Genomic DNA, 21,750 nt, shown 5'->3' on the forward strand with positions numbered 1-21,750 from the left:
AGACCTCACCCATTGCCATCTCAAAAAAACTTGGCAGACTACTCACTGTCTCAAGGATGTATAAGATCCACAAGGGATCTTGGAGTTCAACTCCCTAAAAACACTTATTAGGACTTTTAGAGATCATCCAGTCCATGCTCTCTCATTTTATAATTGACAAAACTATCTCAGAGAGATTAAGTGACTTGTTGAGGATACAGAGACAGAAATTGTGAGCATTTATTTACACCTTGGATGTTGGCAGATGCTACAATCAAAGCTTGATGGTGAGAGCTCCAGATCCAGAGTTCACTTTGGAGATTCGTGTCAAAAAGCTAGATGGTCTCTCTCCTCCTTTCCCTACCAACCATGTACTTTTCTAGAAATCTGATAAGACAAGAATAAGAGACACCAGGGACTCAGACGGATTTCTGGGCTTTGGATCTTAGGAAATGGGCTTCCTATGGGAGGAAGTAGGTTTGGGCCCTCAAGGTAAGGCCCTCTGATAAGAGGGAAGTAAGTTTTACCCCACAAATCAACATTTCAGCCTTTAAGACGTGTAGTAGTAGTAGTAGTAGTAGTAGTAGGTAGTAGCAGTAGTAGTAGTAGCGATAGTAGTAGTGGAAGTAGTAGTAGTAATAATAGTAGTAGTCATAGTAGTAGTAGTAGTAGTAATAAGAATAATAGCATCCGTATAATGTTTTAAGATTTGTAAAGCATCTTACAAATACTATTTCATTTGAGCTTCACAATAATCTTGAGACATACATACTGTTATTACCCCCACCCCCACCATTTTCAGATGAGGAAACTGAATGTAGGGAAGCTTCAGGTTACCCTTGAATTCACAAGTAGGGTTGAAGGTGGCCAAAACTTTCTTGAAAGGATTCCAAACCCCAGGGGACTTAGAGGATCACAGGAGCCACAAATATCATTTCATGTTGCCAATTTTCACGTCAAAGAGCTTTCTTGTCAGGTACGGTAGCCTTGATACTGTGTTTTCTTATTGATGAACTGATAATTATTTTGCAGCATGCTGCAGAGCTGGAACAAAAACAGAATGAGTCGGAGAATAGGAAGCTGTTGGGAGAAATTGTTAAATATAGTAATGTGATACAAGTAAGTCTCTATTTTACTGATTTTTCTTCCTAAAAAAAAGGTTAAAGTTTTCATGGTAATTTGGGGAGGGAAGGGCTAAGTTTTCCTTAAATATAAATCTTTGCTGTTGTTCAGTAGGTTTTCAGTCACATCCAACTCTTTGTGACCCCTTTTGGGGTTTTCTTGGCAGAGATACTGGAGTGGTTAGGCATTTCCTTCTCCAGCTCATTTTACACAAGAGGAAACCAGGCAAACAGGGTTAAGTGACTTACCTAAAGTCACACAGCTAGTAAGTGTCTGAGGTCAGTGTCTTCCAGACTAGCGCTCTATCTCCTGTCCCACCTAGCTGTCCTAAATATAAACTATAATAGAACATGAACATTTTGAAGAATTTAAATTGATGTCCTCACGTATGAATTGTTGTGGCAGTGTTTTGATGTTTTTAGTTAACATAGTATGTATCATAACTTTATCTGTTTGAAGGTGTGCCTGCGTCAAATAATGTTGTGTAGGTACAAATAGATGCACCAAGCTATTATGTAATTTTGGGTATGTAATGAAACAAAACTTTGATTGAAAAGTTGAAAAAAAGCCCAGCCTCTATCTTATGCAAAATATGTGAAAATAGAAACCCTTCCTCATTTTTAGCTTGAAGATTAAATCCATTCCACCTTCTTATATAGTGTTAGAGAGATGACAATTTTCAAATGTTAGATGACACTCTTCTCCTAATTTGAATAGCAGGCCTATTTTATTTATTAGTTGACCTATATATGTGACTGAGCCCAACTATGTTATTTTTGCACATTTTATGCAGAATTTTTAATGTATTCTTTGGTTTATGATAAAAAAAAAGGACAATATCATTATTTAGGTATCTTCTTTTTAAACTTCTTTTATATGCAGGGTTTGAAGAGGGGTGAAAGAATTTAATTCCAATTTCATGGGCTTTATTTAATTTTGCTACTTTGAGTGGGTAAAAATATTTCTGAAGTTTTCCTTTTTTAAAAAAATCCTGTTCTCACTTTAGTTTGTGGGGTACTTTTGAGAGAGGTGTAATTGAGAAAAAAATTGATCAATAGAGGTCAAAAGAATATATGTACAGTGTCTTAGCAAAGGACAACAGCACAGTAGCTGTTTAAAAATGTTTTTTGAATTAAGTCAAGTGTGGGTGTGAAAAGGTTCCTTCCTTCCACACTTACCTCGGGATATCTATATGACCCAAGTACAAAACATTATCAAATGGGGGTAGCTAGGTGGTTCAGTGGATAAAGCACTGGCCCTGAAGTCAAGACTTGAGTCCAAATTTGGCATCAGACCAAACACTTGACACTTACTAGTTGTGTGACCCTGGGCAAGTCACTTAACCCCAATTGCTTCACTAAAAAAAAAAAAGAAAAGAAAAAAATGGATATGCAAAAAACTGAGATTATTTGTTTTCCTAACAGCTACTGCACATAAAAAGCAACAAATACCTAACCGTCAACAAGCGTTTGCCTGCCTTACTGGAGAAGAATGCCATGCGGGTGTCCTTGGATGCTGCAGGAAATGAAGGGTCTTGGTTTTATATTCATCCCTTTTGGAAACTGAGGAGTGAAGGTGACAATGTATGTAAATGTAACCTAAAAAGGAAAAAAGATTTGTTTGCAAAGAGAATTACAGTTCTTTATAATCAATAGAGTGGAAAAGTGTAATGCTAGGAATACTTAAGTTGGGGGCTTCAACTTATTATTTTTACATGCCTTAAAATGACTTGTTTATAATAAATATGAGTAAAGCGTAACAAAAAAAAAATCAGATTAGCCCTCAATCCAACTTCCAGCTAGGTTTGGTGAGGGAGTATATGGTTAGCTACATTTAACACCTACTAAGGTTGATGCTCAGAAAAAACGTTTAGATTTCTAAATCTTTATAGATTTCTTTATAGATTTTAGAGAGAACAAGGTCAAACTGTGACCTTGTGAGTGAGAAGTTAGGCTTAGAAAAATGTTTACTTCCTCTCTTCCTGAATGAACAAGGAGATTCCAGAGAATTATCAATTTATTATTCTAAATGAGCATATGTCCTGGAGTTTGAGAAGAATAGGTTTCTTAAGACATGACATAAGACTTGTATAACCTATATTGGATTGCTTGCCATCTCAGAATGGGAGGAGGGGAGGGAGGGAGACTAGAATTTGGAACTTGAAACTTAAAAAAACCCTGAATGTTAAAAATTATTTTCACATGTAAGTGGAGAAAAATATTATTTAAAAAAAAGATATGATGTATGAGAAAACATAGATGGGTATATGCTCATAGCTTGCAAATACGTCTAAAATAGATGTTTAGTACATTTGTTTTATGTATATTGTTTGAAAATAAATCACTATGAAGTTTTAAAAAAACTTTTCAGGTTAGGTGACTGTGAATAAATAACATGTGTAATTTAATAGTACAGTTGTGATACTTCATCACTTTCTTAAAGAGTGATTTAAAAATAGTGGTTTTGGTGATGAATAGAAAACTTTCAGGATAGGTTGCAAGCTAAGCATATATGCCTTAGAATCAATGAAATAGAGGGGATATCATTGCTTTTGGAATTTGTTTCATTCTTTGATGAATACTTTTATATATTATGTAAAGGTTTTGGTAATTTACATTTTTTTCTAGTTGAACTGTACTTTCAGTGAATTTTGAAGTACTAATTCAATCCCACAGGACACAAGCTTGATGGTTTAATTTGGTTAACCCATTATCTGATGTTAACCTCTATAGGTAAGGTTGAGTGAAGCATGGCATGCAGGAATGTAATGCACTTTAAATTTTATTTTCTTGAGTTCTTAAAAAAAATCTTAAAGCCCCCTTTATTTATTTATTTTTTCATCCAGTAGGTATTTTATGTGTGTTTTGAGCATGGTACTGTGTTGTTGATTACAATCAACTCTCAAATATTCAGGGACTGATTATCTAGGTTGTGGGCAATCTATGTCCTTAGCTAATTTCTTTTGTCCATTTAATTGCTGAATAAGACTTCTATCTGCAGGTCAACAATACATAAAGAACTAAAGCTCTGAAGATTGAGAATAGTTTAAAATCTTTGGCTAAAATGGAGATTTGGGATTTTTTATTTTATTTTATTTTATTTTTTGTTTCTTATTGCTCCCAAACACCTAGAAAGTTATTAGAGAGTTGAATGTAATGAACTATTTGAAATAAATATATGTACTTTTACTGGAAACAATAAGCAAAGACCAAAATTAAACATATGGATTTTCTTAATATGTAAGATGCGGTAATTATATATAGCAAAGAAGTGATATTCATATAGATGTACTCTGAAAGGCATGGCTGTGACAACTTTCCACACTGCTTATGGCTAAAAAATAATCTCACTTTTTTTTTTTTGCTAGTCACAAAGTGTGTTAGCTTTTGTATGTATAATTATGTGTGATTAAGGTTGCTGTGAAAATATAAAGCACATCCTAGTCATTATATATGTCATATTACTAATCTCATTTGTTATGTTTATTTCTCTCTAGGTGTGTTTTCCATTCTTTTGAAATAGAAACATTTTATAATTTGGTTGAAGATTTTTTTAATAAATGGTATTTCATAATGTAGTTCAATAACTGCTCAATTTGTGCTAATGTCATGAAAAAAAGAATAAATGAGAATAGGGGAATGTAAGGGTCAAAATACTTGTAAATGGTGTCAGTATGGGTTACTTTTTCAGTCATTATTTCAAGTGGCATTCAAGTTGATAATTATTTCAAGTAGTATTCAGGTTGATGATAATCATTCTTACAAACTTAGCAGAAACTCTTGGGGTTGTTAACAATAATTGTTAAAACAATAGCACAGGTTGAATGTGTCATGGAGATTTATAGGATGGCAGTATCCCCATGAAAAAGCAGCCTCATAGGTCAGAAAACCATTATTTTTCAATTTTCAACATGTTAGAAAACCTTTCTTTAACTACAGTTATTGTAAAAGCTATTGAGGGAGCCACATGAAAAATTATAGTACTTGACATACTTAATTTTGACAAATACTCATCTAGAATAATTTATTTTTGTTGTTGTATCATTTTTTGCATGGAACTGATCCTCAAAGACACACATTTTATTTCCTTGATGGTGGGTTGCAAATAGTGAGCTTTGATGGTCCTTTGATTCTCATTGAATGGAAATCCTGAACTGTTAGGAGAAAGCCTCTGTGTTGTAGCACAGTCTAAACAACGTAGGTTTTGTTTTAAGAGAATGTGGGTTCAGATCCCACCTGTGATATTTGCTCTGTGTGTAACCTTGATTAACCTTCACAAGTTGTCTCCCGTGCCTAGAATGCTTGCCCTCATTTCAGGATCCTCAGATTCCTTCAAGGATCCGTTCAAGTGCTGCCTCATTCAAGAAGCCTCCAGTTGTTAATGCTTATTCCCACTCATGTATTTTTTAATATATAACCTGAATTGACATATGAACATGTCCCCTTGTAGAATATAAGCCCCTGGAGGACAGGAACTCTCTTACTTTTGTATTTGTATCCGTAGCACTTAGCACAGTGCCTGCCACATAGTATATTAAATGCTTAAATGTTTGTTGAATTATGAAATTCTGGGAAATTATAAGTTCAATGAATTTTGATAGCCCAAAGTCCTTGTAACAATCACCAATGAGCTTTTGTAGGTGATTCCTGAAGATATGCAATACCTCATTGGATTTGTGCTTACAAAGGAAGGACAGATTTATGAACTGACCATGAGCCTGAAGATGAGTCTACTTTCAGTTATCACAACTTACATGTAAAAGCCCGTTAGTCGATAGACATTTATTCAGTGCCTGCTATGTGCTGGTTACTGCATTGAGCTCTTCTGAACAAAGATAGGCAATCCCTGCTCACAAGGACCTTGTAATCTACCAAAGAGATAGCATGTGAACAGCGAGGTACAGACAAGCTCTATATGGGATAAATTGGAAATTGTCAACAGAAGAAAGGCACGAGAATTAAGAGGGATCAGGAAGAGCTTCCTGCAGGAGGTAGGATTTTAGATGGGACTTGAAGGAGATAGAGATGAGGGGGGGAGAACCTTCCATACATGGGGGACAGCCAGTGAACATGGCCAGTCAGGAGATGGAGTGTCTTTTTTGAGGAACAGCAAGTGAGGCAAGTGTCACTGGATCACAGAGTATGTGCAGGGAAAATGTAAAGTATAAGAAGACTGGGCAAGTAGGGAGAGGCCTGGTTATGAAGGATTTTGAATGCCAAACAAAGGATTTTCTATTTGATCCTAAAAGTGATAGGACGCCACTGGAGTTGACTGAGCAGGGAGATGGTCAGAACTATGCTTTAGGAAGATCACTTGGGCTGCTGAGTGGGGGATGGACTGGATTGGGGAGAGGCTTGTGCCGGGGAGATAAACAAGCAGACTATTGCAGTAGTCTGGGAATGGGGAAATGGGGTCCTGTACCAGTGTGGTGGCAGTGTCAGAGGGGAGAAAGGGGCATAGATGAGATATGTTATGTCAATGCAGCGTATGATTTTCGTTGGCAACACGTAACTCCAAGTTATCCATCAGTTCAGTTATACCTCATAGAAGATTGTTCAGCAATGCTGAGAGAAAAGAAGATAGAAAAGTAATTTTTGAGCCATCTTATTTGGGATGTTGGCAAATAGGGTATATCAAGTTCTCTGACAAATCAGTGATTTACAGAGTGATTGAAATAATCTGCTTTCTATGTGGGTTTGAAACTTAGACCTATCAAATATGTCACTTTGGGATCTTTTGCAATTTTTTATTATTCTTAGTTTGAAGTTAACAGTGAATAGCAAAACCAGGGGTTTCCTGGACTGTAGCTAACGTTGAAATGATGCTTTAATCAGATGGGCACATGTTATAGATGCCCAGATAGCTACCATATTTATAGCGAGTGGAAGTGTGTTAATTACAAGTTGGCAGTGTAAAAGAATTGCTCTAAGGATGTACTGAAGTAGGATTTTAGTGAAATATAGGTATGTATTGTTGGGACTCAGCAACAAAAAAAAAAAAACAAGCTTGAGTCCACTGGGATAGCTCATTTTGAGTTTCAAAATGGCTCAATTGCTACTTAGCTGAAAAGATAAGGTGATAAACCTGGACAAGTCCTGCAAATTTTAGTTACTGCCCCAAACCATAGAACAATACTCTCCTAAATTACTGATCTTTATTTGCAATGCTGGCAGCAACAGCTATTAGCAAAAACATTTATTCATTTGTTCACTTAACGATTTGTTCTGTAAATGTTTACCAAGTGCCAGTTATATACAAGGAAGTATGGTAGGGTATAAAGCTTGATTTGGATCTAGGTTGTGGAACTCTGCTTTGGTAGGGCTTAAATCAATTTATAAATTCTTGAGAAGAACATCCCATTGCCTTTAGTTAGTAGGATCTCACAGATTTTAAGACTGGCCAAGATTCGTTATACATGGTTGTCTGATTAATGTTTACTCATTGATTTAGAACACATTTATTACATATACATTATGTTCATGGCACTATAGAGTAGACACTGGGGGAGAGAGGATAAATGAAATATGGTTCCTGTTCTTAAGGAGCTTAAAATATAGTAGAGGATAAAAAATAGCAGGATGCAAATATGTGAGAGGTACTATCAAGGTGCTATTTGAGTTTTTTAAAAATTTATTTTACTTTTAATTTATGGAATAAAACAAGCATTTCCATAATACAGTATAATAAAAAAAGATGATTGCATATGAACCTGCAAGTCTGTAAAATATTTTTGAGTTTTTAAGAGGGTGAGACTGCTTTCAGCATGGGAAATCAGGAAAGTATGAGATAAGGGTGGAAAATTGGGTCAGAGCCAGATTGTGGAAGACCTTGAATGCCAAACTAAGGATTTTGAACTTCATTAAAAAGTCCATGGGGGGGGCAGCTAGGTGGAGCGGTGGATAGAGCAGTCAGGAGGACCTGAGTTCAAATCCGGCCTCAGACCAAACACTTGACACTTACTATCTGGGCAAGTCACTTAACCCCAATTGCCTAAAAAAACCAAACCAAAACAAAGAAAAAACAACGAAAAATAAAAGTCCATGGGGTTTTATTGAAGGTTTTAGAGTTAGGGAGGGTGTGTGTGTGATATGATTAGAACTATGAAATCTGGATGTATTGGTGGGGGGAGAGACAGGATTTACTTAACATGGGGCTGATTAAGACTTCACTAAAATATGAAAAGAATTGTTATTGTTGAGTCATTTCAGTCATGTCTGACTCTTTGCAACTCCATTTGGGGTTTTCTTGGCAAAGATACTGTAGTGGTTTGCTGTTTCCTTCTGTAGCTGATTTTACAGATGAGGAAACTAAGGCAGACAGGGTGAAATGACTTGCCCAGGGTCACACAGCTAGTAAGTGTCTGAGACCAGATTTGAACTCATGAAGACGAGTCTTCCTGGCTCCAAACCTAATACTCCATTGATTATGCTACCTAGCTGCCTATGAAAAGAGCAGGGTTTTCTTTTTTTCTTTTTTGGTGTGTTAGTGAGCAGGTATTATGACAAAGTACTTAGGTGCTGCAGGAATGGTGCTACTCTGTTTCATGCGAGACTCCCAGAGGAGAAGAGCTAGATAAAGCAATAGACAGATGTAGATTTAATGTAATAATATTTAATAATTAATAAATTAATGATTTATTAAATTTAATAATAATTTAATTAACATAAATGTATTAGAGAGAACAAGTAAAACAGTCATTCATGGCTTGGGGAACATAATTTTTAGTTCTCAATGCTGTAACTGCTGAAGATGAGAAAATAAAACTTGCAGGAGTGATAGCATCAACTAGCTTCGTAAGACTAGGTCATCTCGGTCCTCCGATGCAGCTTACCTACAATCAGTTTGAATCCCATGCACGGGGCAGTGGCATATGTTTAGTAACCAGCTCTCTGCGGGGAGGAAATGTAAAGCACAACACATTTAAAAATTTTATCTACGGTATTAACATTTTCTCCATCACTGTCTTAAGTCTAGATAACCAATGAAACAGTAAATCAAGCCTTGACTTACAGCATTTGCTGATTCCCAAGGTATAAATGTTTATACTGAAAATTTAACAATTGTCTCTTAAGAGTCAGTACTAAGCCAGCTCCAGTATATTCCATGATTCCATGTATCTTAAAAATGAACTTTCTACTGCTAATCAGATCTTCTGGGAGAATATTAGGTAAAAGTGAACCCAAAGACACAAGGACCAAGCTATAAACATGTTTTCTCCTTATAAGGGTCTCCTAAAAGTCTTAGCACATTGGTAGCTTAAAACTGGATCAAAACTTCTGGAATGCTCTTGTATGCTAAAATAATTTTTTTTTTCCCATAGTGGAGCAGTTTTCAAACTTTTTTGCTTTCAGAACCACTTTATACTTTAAAAAAAATTGTTGCTGACTCAGAGAGCTTTTGTTTATATGAGTTATATCTATTGGTATTTGCCATGTTAGAAATGAAAGCATCTTAGTATTCTTACGAGAACAGTTTGACTTCATGGATCCCCTGAAAAGGTCTAGTCCCTAGATCGCACTTTGAGAACCTTTGACCTAGGACAGGGGTAGGGAACCTGTGGTCTTGAGGCCACATGTGGGCCCCTAGGTCCTCAAGTACAGCCCTTTGACTGAATCCAAACTTCACAGAACAAATCTCCTTAATAGAAGGATTTGTTCTATAAAATTTGGACTCAATCAAAAGGTACAGTTGCTGTTTCATTCTTAATAGTGATATTAAAATATCTAATAGAAGTTTCTTAGATCATAAGGAAGAGCTAGTTTACTAAATTACTCATTTTATTCATTACAGAATACTTTTAATTTTTGATCTTTTGAGCACATTTAAATATGAAATACTTTATGTGTATGTTTCAGAATTATTGAAAATTATACTAAGGTGACATTTGTTGACACATCCATTTAGTTTCAGAGTAGTAATTTGATGTCAGACTTAGAATAGAGGGACTGAGAGCTCCCTTTTTTACTTTAAATGATAACATGAAAGAACATTGTACTTAGGTCAGAAAACTCTAGGTTCAAATCCTGTCTCGGCCATTTGCTAGGTATACACGTCATGTCACTTGGATCCTGACCCTTGTTTTTCTCATCCATAAAATGAGCATAGTTATATTTGCAACACTAATAGCTAACATTATATTATGCTTTGAAGTTTGGAAAGCACTTTACGTATACAATATTATCTTATTTGATCCTTACACCAGTCCTCTGAGTTAGATACCATTTTTATCCCCATTTTACAGCTAAGTAAACTAAGACTGATAGAAGTTGTGACTTGCCCAGGATCACAGAGCTAGTGTCAGGGACAGCATTTCTTGACTCAGGTCTTCTTAACTCTATGCACTAAGCCTATGCAACACTACCTAACCTACCTCACAAGATTGTTGTAAGGATCAAATCAAATAAGTGCTCTGTAAATGTAAGCTGTGATTACTACCCTCAATTAGAAGTTGAAAGGTTTTTGTTAGGTATCTGAATCCAGATGGTTATCCAGTATGAAAATAGTTATATGACATGTATTCAAAGATGTCAAAAAGTAGGATAGGGGGTGGGAACCACAACGAACTAAAAAATAGCTTGGTGTCTGGTTAATGACTAAGTTTATTTTTGGAGTTATTTTTAGCTTCTAAACTGAGCCCTAAAGAACCAGTGATTCTATAATCTAGCTTGCTTCAATTTCCATTTTTTTTTTGATCCCTAGATTGTTGTAGGTGATAAAGTCGTATTGATGCCAGTCAATGCAGGACAGCCACTACATGCGAGCAACATAGAACTTCTAGACAATCCAGGATGTAAAGAGGTAGGTTCAAGGAAGAGAGACTGAATGTGGGATATTTGTATAGCATTTGTTTTTCCATACACATAATTTCTTTAGGTGCTGTCTTCATGAAAAACTAGCCAGTACCATACATAACTAAGCTTTAAAAAAAAATAGACACTAAAGTCAAATCATTGCATATTTAACCCTGTTAGATGGTAGTGAAGAATCCCGCATCTCCTTTCTCCTGATACTGGTAGTTTGTTATGTAGTTTCCATTCTAGAGTGGGGGGGGTCAGTTAGCTATTCTACATGGATAAGATGCATTTGAAATAACTTTCCTAACCACTCGGACACCTGCCCTTCCTCTGTTGGCCCTGGCTCCTCGAGGCTCAGTCTATGGTTTAAAATCATTCACATAAAATGTTTCATAAATTTATCACAAATTTGGCTCATTATTTTGTCCCCACCCAATACTCTGGGAAAATCTCCAAAAAATATAGCTCATGTCTCATTTCCCATTAAGATTCTCATCTCTGTTCTCACTTTGCATGACCCAAAAGGAAATCTGCAGTCACATTATATATAGATTAGACTATCTTTACTGCAAAAAAAAATTAGAATTTAAAGACATAATAATGAAATGTCAAGAGACTGTGGTTAAGGTTAAGGGTCAGCAAGCTCCATTCCCAACAGTAGCAGATATCCCATTAATTAAGAAAAAGTGTTCACAACTTTACTTTTCTCAAGGGAACTAAACCCCTTTCTTTCCTGTACCCCTTGTCTTCAATACTTGTAATTGGGAGATACCAAATGCTTTTGTTAGGGAACCTCTACCTGCTTCCTATAGCTAAAGTTTCAAGGAGAAAAGGAAAAAATTCATGTCACCAACATCCACTTCGGCTAGGATCCCATGAACTCTGGCTGCAAGCATGAAGTCCCTGTTAGATCTGGGGTAGGATAGGGTATATCTTGGCATGGTAGCCTTTTGGTGGCAGTTCCTACATTACTAGCCTACATTACTACGTTATATATCCATGAAAGTGTGAGAGAGAAGGAATGTGGAGAGAATTCTCTTTCCACTGTATCTTCACTCCCTCACCCGCTTTGCACCCAGGTGTCGCTTTCTTATGTGGTGTTGCTTGTTGTAATGTGATAGGGCATCCCTGAGCGTTGATTTTGTTTTTTTTAAATCCTGCTTGTCACACCGATTACTGAATTCCCAGCAAATCTGTTTCTGTTCTGTGGAATGCACATCTGGGCAGAAACTAGGGTAAAGTGAAGGGTGAGCCTGCAAAAGTAGGGCCTAAATTGCAATTTTTCTAATTGTTTTATGGAATTTAATTCAATAAACATTTTTAAAAAGTGCTTACTATGAGCCAGTCATTAGGGGATGGGAAAATAGAAAAAGAAAGACAGTCCTTGCCTTCAAGGAGCCTGCAATCTAATGGAGGAAGACAATACACAAAAGGAAGCTGAAAAGGGAGCGATGCCAGCAGGTACCCAGCACCAGGGCGTGATGTTTCATGGAGTTGATACCAAACAGAGACATAGATAGAAAATAGAGAACCCATGATGGAAGATCATTTTACTGGGACACATGCTCTATTGACCAAAGGTGCTTGTTCCTTGATTATGTTAAAATAAAGCCTCATACTATATTATTGAACATGATTAGATATTTTATAATGATTATACATTTTTTTTTCTTTCATAGGTTAATGCCGTTAATTGCAACACTAGCTGGAAAATCACTTTGTTCATGAAATTCAGTTGCTATCGTGAAGATGTACTCAAAGGGGTATGTAGTTTGGGAAAATGAAGGTTTTCTTATTGAATTAGTTATATGCACACCTAATCATTGATTAAAACAATTTAATATATTTATTACTGATCTTAATTTTTGTTCTTTGGCCTAGGTGATCTTTACTAGTTGTGGGCCAGTTACATAATACTTTTAAGCTTCAATCTCCTCATTTGTAAAATGGGGATAGTGTTTGCAATGCCTCCTGAAGGTTGAAATCTTTACTGTGTCATACAAATGTAGGGATTAATGATAACGTTTATCATAATCATTTTATTATGGTGATGATGTTATCTAGTCATTTGAAGCAAATGTGCCAGAGATGGCCTGTTTTTTGCCCATTAAGTTTAGCTTTTATGTCTCTCAGTGGGCTTGGATAGAGCCAGCACAGAAATCAAGGAAGAAAGTTGATTGACCTGGACACCCTCCAGGAAGAATAGAGGGAGGTGCTTGAAGGGAGCAAAGAAAACATGAGTATCTGGTTTCCTCCACTGTCACAGGAAGTGGCTGTACTTCAGATGTATTAGACATTTTACTCTTTCCTGAGATTCTCCTTCTTTGCTTCTGGATGACAGACCCCTCATACAACTCCTTGAATTCATTCAACAACTTTCAATGTGACTTCTGAAGTATAGAATCCATTGCCAAACATTCCAGTTAAAACTTACCACAGCCTCTTGAGATGAATAAGGGAAAGTATTGTAGTCCCCACTGGATAGGCATGATAAATGGTTATTTTTGTCATAATCCCAAATCAAATAGATTCAGAAACTTTCCTTTCACTGGCTTTCTTTGTGAATTGAGAGCATCCGCTTAATTGTTTGGAAATAAAGATGTCACTTATTTATTTTTCTAGGGTGATGTTGTTAGATTGTTTCATGCAGAACAAGAGAAGTTTCTGACCTGTGATGAATATGAGAAAATCCAACATATTTTCCTTCGGACAACTTTGCGTCAATCAGCTACGTCTGCCACAAGTTCTAAAGCACTCTGGGAAATTGAGGTATGTAAATTTATTTCCCTTCTAAATAATTTACAAAGAAAAGACAAATATAAACCAGATATTTTGTTAGATCCATTGTTCATGAATGGTCAGTAGATCAAACAACAGACATTTGATAAGTACTTATTAGATTCCATGCATTGTACTAAGTATTAGGAATACAAAGAAAAGAAAAAATATGGCCTGTGCCCTCAAGGATCTCACATTCTAATGGGGGAAGCAACATATAAGCAGCTGTGTACATACAATAAAAAACCTATTATCTAAAACTAGGTGAAATTGGTAGTATAGTGGATACAGTGCCATGCCTTGAGTTGGAAAGACATCTTCCTGAATTCGAATCTGGCCTCAAATACTTACTAACTGTGTGACCCTGGGCAAGTCATTTAATCCTGTTTGCCTCAGTTTCTTCATCTGTAAAATGAGCCAGAGAAGGAAATGGCAGACCACTCCAGTATCTTTGCCAAGAAAACCCCAAATGGGATCATGAAGAATTGGACACAACTGAAACAACTGAACAACAACAATCACTATTGTCATAGTGATATTGCTGACTTGGGAAATATTCAACACATTGTTATATCAACTCAAAGTGTGGTATCCTGGATATCACTAAACTAAGATTCTATTCCTGTTCTGAGCAAGCCTGGAAAAAGGAAAAGGCCCAGAAACTAAATCAAGAATCTGGACAAGTTCTAAAGGAATAGCAATTGGGGGGAAGCTACACCATGTTTCCAGTAGTAGACTTTTGATCCTGAGAAATTCATCTTTAGGTAAAAGGGCATGTACTGATAAATGTTTACTAATCAACTCTCCAGAAGAAAAATATATGCATGTTACATTTTAAAATTTATTCCATCATTTTCTTGAGTCTAGACAATCAACAAAACAATAAAGCAAGCCTTGATTTGTAGCATTTACTGATTTTTAAGGTATAAAGGGTCCCAGTGGAAATTTAACAGTCGGCTCTCCTGAAGTGGTTCCAGACTGTAAGGCCTTATTTTCAAATATAAATTATGAATGTAATATGATACATGGTTAGTCAAAATTTTTTTTTGTGACTTGCCTGTCAATTACAGAGCATTTTTGCAATTCATTAATTTTCCATTTTCTTATTAGGAATTTGTTGTTGTTTAGTTGTTTTTAGTCATGTCCAACTCTTTGTGACCTCATTTGGGTTTTTCTTTGGCACACATGCTGAAGTGATTTGCCATGTCCTTCTCCAACTCGTTTCACAGATGAGGAAACTGAGGCAAACAGGGTTAAGTGACTTGCCCATTGCCACACAGCTAGTAAGTGTCTGAGACTAGATTTGAACTCAGGTCTTCTTAACTTCATGCCCAGCACTCTATCCACTGTACTACCTAGCTGTCTTTATTAGAAATAGTTAGCTTAAAGTATATTAGGACAAGCAATTTAATCTCCTTGTCTTCAGTAATTCACCAGGAATATTGACATCATTTAGCTGTGGTTGTCATTGTCTTGGTCTATAGGTGGTGCATCATGATCCATGCCGAGGGGGAGCAGGACAGTGGAACAGTTTATTCAGATTCAAACATCTGGCAACTGGAAATTATTTAGCAGCAGAGGTAAGAATATTTGCCCCAGTAATACTTAGGTTGGTTCTGTGTGTTCAAAGTAGAACAGAATATACAATTCCAAAGTGAGTTGGATTCTCTGCATCATTGTGCAAGTGAGTAGACAATCATTAGTTGAATTTGGTAGTTTCCTGTAGAGGCAGTAAAATTTCTGTTAAAAAAGGAGTTCTGAACATAGGCTTTTTTTATATAGGTAAAAAAACCCAGAATCTTTTTACTTCACTTTTTCATAAAGGAAAACAATGTCATTCCTAACCTCCACCATAAGACTACTTCATAAGGCTTAATTTGTTTTCTTTCAGTGCAAATGGAATTGAGTAATTAATTTGGTTATGATGTACCCTATAAAATCTGATTTAGTACCACTGTTTTTAAAAATTCTATCTTTTTTTTTTATCATTTCATTTCCCAACACAGCCATCCTTATGCCCTACCCAGAGAGTCGCCTCTGTAACAAAGAATAAAGACCAATGAGAAAAAAGAGGCAGTTCAGCGAAACTAATACTTCAAACAAGTTCAAAGTATTTGTAGTACTTTATATCCATAGTCCCCCACCTCTACAAAGAAAGAAAGTATTCCCATAGCTCTTCTTTAGAGACGAATTTGCTTATTATCGTTATATAGTGTTAAGCTTTGATTTTTATGTTGTTTTCTCTATTTACATTGTTATTATTGTGCATATTATTTTCTTGCTTAGTTATCTAGCATTTATTAAGCACCTCCTATGTGCTGGGTATTGTGCTAAGCATTGAGGATATAAAGAATGTAGAATTCACAGTCTAATGGGAGAGATAACATGCAAACAAACATGCAAACAGTACGTACTGGTTCTGCTGAATTCAGTTTGCATCAGTCCATGTTAGTCTTCCCATGCCTGTCTGTATTCTTCATTTTCATCGTTTCTTCAAGTGTAATAACTTTCCATGACATTCATGTACCATAATTGTTAAACTATTTTCCAGTTGAACAACATCTATGTTGCTTTCAGTTCTTTGCTATTACAAAAAAAGCACCCCTGTTTTTATAGTACCCTTCTGACTTGGTACACATTTAGCTCATTGTTTAATGTAGCACGCCCCAGATCTCTTCAAGTTTATCTTCAGTTGCCAGTCTTGCACTAAGTGGGTGGTTTTCATTTTCTGAGTCATTGGAGAGGAAAGGGTTTGTTTCCTGAGACATTGAGCTGCCCCTAAACTGTCAATAAAATCTTAGAATTACAAAGCTGTTTCTCTCCCCCTCCTTTCCATTAAAAGGCTATGTAGATGATGTATGAAAATAACTCCAGAAAAATAGTAGAACTGATTAAGTTAAAATTGGTGTTCATTAAAAATGGTCACTTCCTTTTAAATATAAATATGGAGGGATCTCTTTTAGAAGTGCTGTAATATTCTTATACTCCCCTCTCCTTTATCCTATATCTCTGTATACATTTTCTGTTTTATTTTGAGGTTCCAGTCACGGGTTGTGCCAAAATCAATAAGGTTTTATTTAGTTTTTGCTATATGCCAGGCATTGTTCTGGGTGTTGGGATATAAAAACAAAAATGAAATATCCTTGCCCACAAAGAGCTTATTTTCTATAGAGGAAATTAGCCTATGTATATATAAGTAAATAAAAAAATATGATGTTAAGATAGGGCATTAGCAGTTGAGGGGATTAGTAAAGGGCTCATGGAGGAGTGCTACTTGTACTGGACTTTGAAAGAATCTAGGAATTCTGAGAAGTAGAAGTAAGAAGGGAAAGCATCCTGAGTATGACTATGAAAAAGTGGGGAGAAGAGGGATGGAATATTGTGAAAAGAAACAGCAGGGGAGTGTATGAAGACTGGAAGGGTAAATACTGGAGCCCATTGTGAAGGGCTTTCAGTACCAAATGGACATGTTAGAGCAGGGTTCCTTAACGGGGAGGCTGTGAACATTAAAAATCTTTTTTGATGACTGTTGCAACATAATTGGTTTATTTTGTAATCTTATTGTTTTATTTCATGCATTTAGGGTCTCTAGGTTTCATCAATTCTCCAAAGGTGTCCTTGACACAAAAAGATCAATAACCCTCATCCTAGAGATAATAGGGGGCCATTGGAGCTTTTTGGATAGGAGAGTGACAAAGTCAGACCTGTGTTTTGGGAATGTCATTTTTTAGTTAAGTGGAAAATGGGTTGGAGAGAGGAGAAGACAGGAAGTCCAAGTAGGGTGCTATTGCAGCTGTCCTAGCAAATATTTTGGCCTGAACCATGGTGGTGGTGGTAGAATTGGACATAATGTTGCTGTGAATTAGCATCTCACTACCTCAAAATGGAAAATTACTTTTTCTTCTATATTTCTTGCCACCAACTCTCTATTGGGTGTGTAGATGTGTGTTTTGGTGGGAGTATGAAGGAAAAGTAGAAAGAGCAAGATCTGAGTGTGCCATAATCACACATTTGCCCATAAATATCTTCAGTTTTCTTGGGGTTCTGTGGTTGTCTGATTAGTGAGAGAGCATTCAGGGTTTCTCCTCTGCTGTAAGAAGCATCTCATTATCAAAATCCATGAATGAATGAAACACATGCTTGGACACATAACAGCTTTTCCTACTCTGAATGATTTGAGATCACCCTCATTCAAGTTAAAGTTTGAAATGAAAAGAAGCAGTAAGGCAGTCAGTTAATGTAAATGAATGATTATTGGAAAAATCAGAAACAAATAGGTAATAATAATAATAATAGCTAAAGTTTATATAGTGCCAGGCACTGCATTAAATGCTTTTACTATTAAGTGCAATTGTTATCTTATGTGATCCTCACAACAACCCTGGGAGGTAGGTGCTATTATTTTCCCCATTTTACAGCTGGGGAAACTGAGAATGACTTGCCTAGGGTTACACAGCTAGGAAATGTCTGGGGCTAGATTTGAACTCGTCTTCCCAGTGCTGTATATTCTGTACCACTTGACTGCTTTGGTTAGATGTCCTTCAAAAGGTAAAAGAGTGAGTGCTTAAATCTTTTTAGAACTTTAGGCTTTGTAATTTTTTTTGGTGGATTGTGAATGTAAGGAAAGGGGCCTGGCTGAAACAGTGATGAAGAAGAGAGATTTTGACAGCTTGGTTCACTAATAAATAATAATAAAACTGTAGAGAGCAGTTTATGTGATTTGATGCTACCAGTTATGTGGTGTGAAGCATTACAAGAGGTTATCCCCAGACCCTTTCTTAAAGAGATTGTTTGGAATAAAGTATTATGTTAATTTTACTTAACATGAATGACAAACACACATGAGTATATTAATACATGAGTACTTATTGAGTACTTTTAGAGTAAGTAATACAATTACATATAAAGCCTAAACTTTGACTATTGAGAAGAGTATATACTGCAAGAAGAACATTGTTGGAAGACAGCACCGCAGGTTTACTTTTAAATGTAAATATTAGTTCATTTGGGGTGGAATTTTCTTAAGAGTGTAGTGGATAGTGATGATCTCTTTGTACTGACCTATGACATTTTATGTAAGAACATTTTGGGTGTGTGTGTGTGTACTGTGCTCAAATGCAAATGATGAAAGAAGCTTGGTTGGGATTCTCTTTTCTAACTTGCTGTGATAAAAAGAGTAACTGATTCTTCCATTCTATTAAATTTTGATGTCAAAAACTCTGCAGAATTAATAATTGTTATCATTGAAATCTTTATGAAAATATGATGTAAACATTGTTTGGGTCAGGCAGGATTAAAAGGCATCATGGACTAATGCTCTCTCAAGTTCTTGACATTAATGTAGCAAGACAGTGGAGCTCTAAAGCAGAAAGCTGATAGAAACCTGACACAATTCAGCACAATCCTAGAGATGATAGTTGTGTTGCAGTAATTTTGTTCTGAATGGGTTTTCTCTTTCACTTGTCCAGGTTTTCCTCATGTCATGGAGTTTACAGGACAGAGGTTTCCAAACTCCCTGGAACTGAGATATCTTAGCTCTGTTGGATTACATTCTATCTTTCTGTCCCCAAAGTTAAAATGTTTCCTTTTTCAGAGAATTTCTGTACACTCCCTGAAATAGCTGAAGAAGTACAGAGGTGCTGGGGGAAAAAAAAACAACCCCCAAATCAACCAAAAAAACCAAAACAAAACCCAACTCCAAACTGAACCCAAATCTAGGATTATGTCAAATATATTGTTATAGGAATTGTTGTCAGATTATGGCAAATACATTGATATAGGAATTGTTGCCGTCTTCATCTTCTTCTTCATCATCATCATCATCATCATCATCATCTTCTTCTTCTTCTTCTTCTTCTTCTTCTTCTTCTTCTTCTTCTTCTTCTTCTTCTTCTTCTTCTTCTTCTTCTTCTTCTTCTTCTTCTTCTTCTTCTTCTTTTTCTTCTTCTTCATAATGTATGACCAACTCTGAGGAAGGCAAAGGAAGTAGAAAATAGTCTCCTAACTTTAAAAGCACATGCTCATCCTTTGCTTTAACAAGTGGAAAATGATTAATGTGTAAGTTTCCAGGTACAATCAGTTGTAGAGACTCTTTCATGCTATTTCACTGAATGTTTTTCAGCATTGCACATTGTGGGTAATTCATTCATAATTATGATGGGCTTTTGAATGATGTGTCAAAACAAAATTTGCCATATGGAAGAAGTAGGAACCTACTTCCCATCCTAATACATACAATCTGTCCACAGTTATCATTTAGTATAGAAGACAATGTGAGAATGTAAGAAACAACTAGAAAAGAAGATTAACAAGTGAAAAATAATTAATATGAACTATTCATTAAATGTTAAGGAATGTAAAGCTAAGATTAGTCAAGGAAAGCCTTTTGCTTTATTTAATGGATGTGGATATTCAGAGAAGAGCTGGCTGAGCATTTCAGTCATGAACAACACAGCAAAGGTAGAGAAACAAGAGGCTATGTGATCTTGTAGAAAGACTATTGAATTTGGAGCCAGAGTACTTGTGTCCAAAACCTGACATTTCTACTTCCTACCTGTGTGACCTTGGGAAAATCACTTACATTCTCAAGGCTTCCAGTGCTCACCTGTAAACGGAGAACATTGGACTAGATCTCTAGGATCTCTTCCAGCTCTAAATCTATGAATTAAGAAGATGTGCATGCACGCATGTACATGCGTATATATGTATACATATACACACATACATGCATACATGTTTATATATACACACATGTGTATATGTATGTGTGTGTATATATACACACATACATATATACATATATATATATATCTATATATATCTGGAAAAGTATAGGGAGAGTCTTAATTTGAAGGGAGCTGCTATGGTGAGAAGTACTAAGAGATTAAGTTGGATAGGTGGGGAATCCATTTGTTGAGGGTTTTGAGGAACAGCCTGAAGATTTAGCTTGATCTAAATGGGAGAAGACCACTATGGATATTTAAATGGGAAAGTGACCTGATGAAAGCAGATTTGAATAAGATTAACCTTGTGACTATGTGTGTATGTAGTGGTAATACTAAAGTATTTCCTTCCCTCCTCTATAAAACCACAGCTGCACACATACATTTAAATAAAGTATCTGGGGTTATTTGAATGTATCCTGGGAATCATCAGTAAATTGGATTATGCTGTGCTTGACACTTACATAGAGTTTCTGGTATATATGTTGTACCTACATTAGTTTATGCTGAAAAATATTCAGAAATGGCATTTCTTTGTTAGCCTGCAAGTATACTCCATAGAGGGAAAAACTTGGGGGGGAAAAGTTTGTGTTATTTATTGTGTATGGAAAGTATCAACTACTGTGCTTTGACACATGAATTTTGCATAGTGATAGTATTAAAGATAACCCTCCCCCAAATCCCCTGATCTGCTTTTGTATAATTCATATTTCAGGCATAGCACGTAAGCTAGATGTAGGCTTCAGTGATTTATATAATGGACTAGCTAACACCTTTTGTGAGTGAGATAACTCTTAATCAATTGGATAAAGCTTTACTGAGGTGCTTATCTATAGTCTTTCAGTTCAGAAAGATTATCCATACCCTGGATTATGGGAAAAAAAACCCCAAAACATTCTACATACCTTGCTTATCTTTTCTAAGTCTCTTTGTGATAAAGTTTTCTGGAACAGAAATGCAGAGTTTTTGGATAGCAAAGTAATTTTTTATTATCTAAAGGTAAATGTTGAGTTTAACTTAAGCTATTGCATTGTGCTTTAGTGTTATTATTCTTATGTTTTACTGTAAACGTTTATTCACTGTTTTAGAGCTTTAAGTATTGAGTTTGGGCACATCAGTTAATCTCTAGACCTTACTTTCCTCATTTGTAAAATCAAAATGCTGTACTAAATGATTTCTAATGTTTGAGCTTTAGGTACTTTAATTTATAAGCACTACAGTTAATCTCAAAACTCTAGCCAGGTAGGTGAAAGATTTCCTATTTTAGATGAAGAACATGAGCTACAGGTGAAGTCATTTTTAAGATCCCGTTTTAAGCCACTGTGAGTTTGGAAAAACATCACATCATTCTCAGA

General features: G+C 35.9%; 1 protein-coding gene across 1 annotated transcript in view; it reads left to right on the forward strand.

Annotated features, from left to right (window-relative positions):
• ITPR2 (inositol 1,4,5-trisphosphate receptor type 2) overlaps positions 1 to 21,750 on the forward strand; it is a 509,346-nt gene that overhangs the window by 127,192 nt on the left and 360,404 nt on the right. The window contains exons 4-9 of the mRNA XM_020965011.2: positions 1,012 to 1,098; positions 2,526 to 2,684; positions 10,801 to 10,899; positions 12,575 to 12,658; positions 13,518 to 13,664; positions 15,158 to 15,253. Coding sequence (XP_020820670.1) covers positions 1,012 to 1,098; positions 2,526 to 2,684; positions 10,801 to 10,899; positions 12,575 to 12,658; positions 13,518 to 13,664; positions 15,158 to 15,253 — 672 coding nt within the window. The remainder of the gene's footprint in view (positions 1 to 1,011; positions 1,099 to 2,525; positions 2,685 to 10,800; positions 10,900 to 12,574; positions 12,659 to 13,517; positions 13,665 to 15,157; positions 15,254 to 21,750) is intronic.

This window comes from Phascolarctos cinereus, unplaced genomic scaffold (assembly GCF_003287225.1).
Source record: "Phascolarctos cinereus isolate Bilbo 61053 unplaced genomic scaffold, phaCin_HiC Scaffold_1;HRSCAF=81, whole genome shotgun sequence".
NCBI classification, from domain to species: domain Eukaryota; kingdom Metazoa; phylum Chordata; class Mammalia; order Diprotodontia; family Phascolarctidae; genus Phascolarctos; species Phascolarctos cinereus.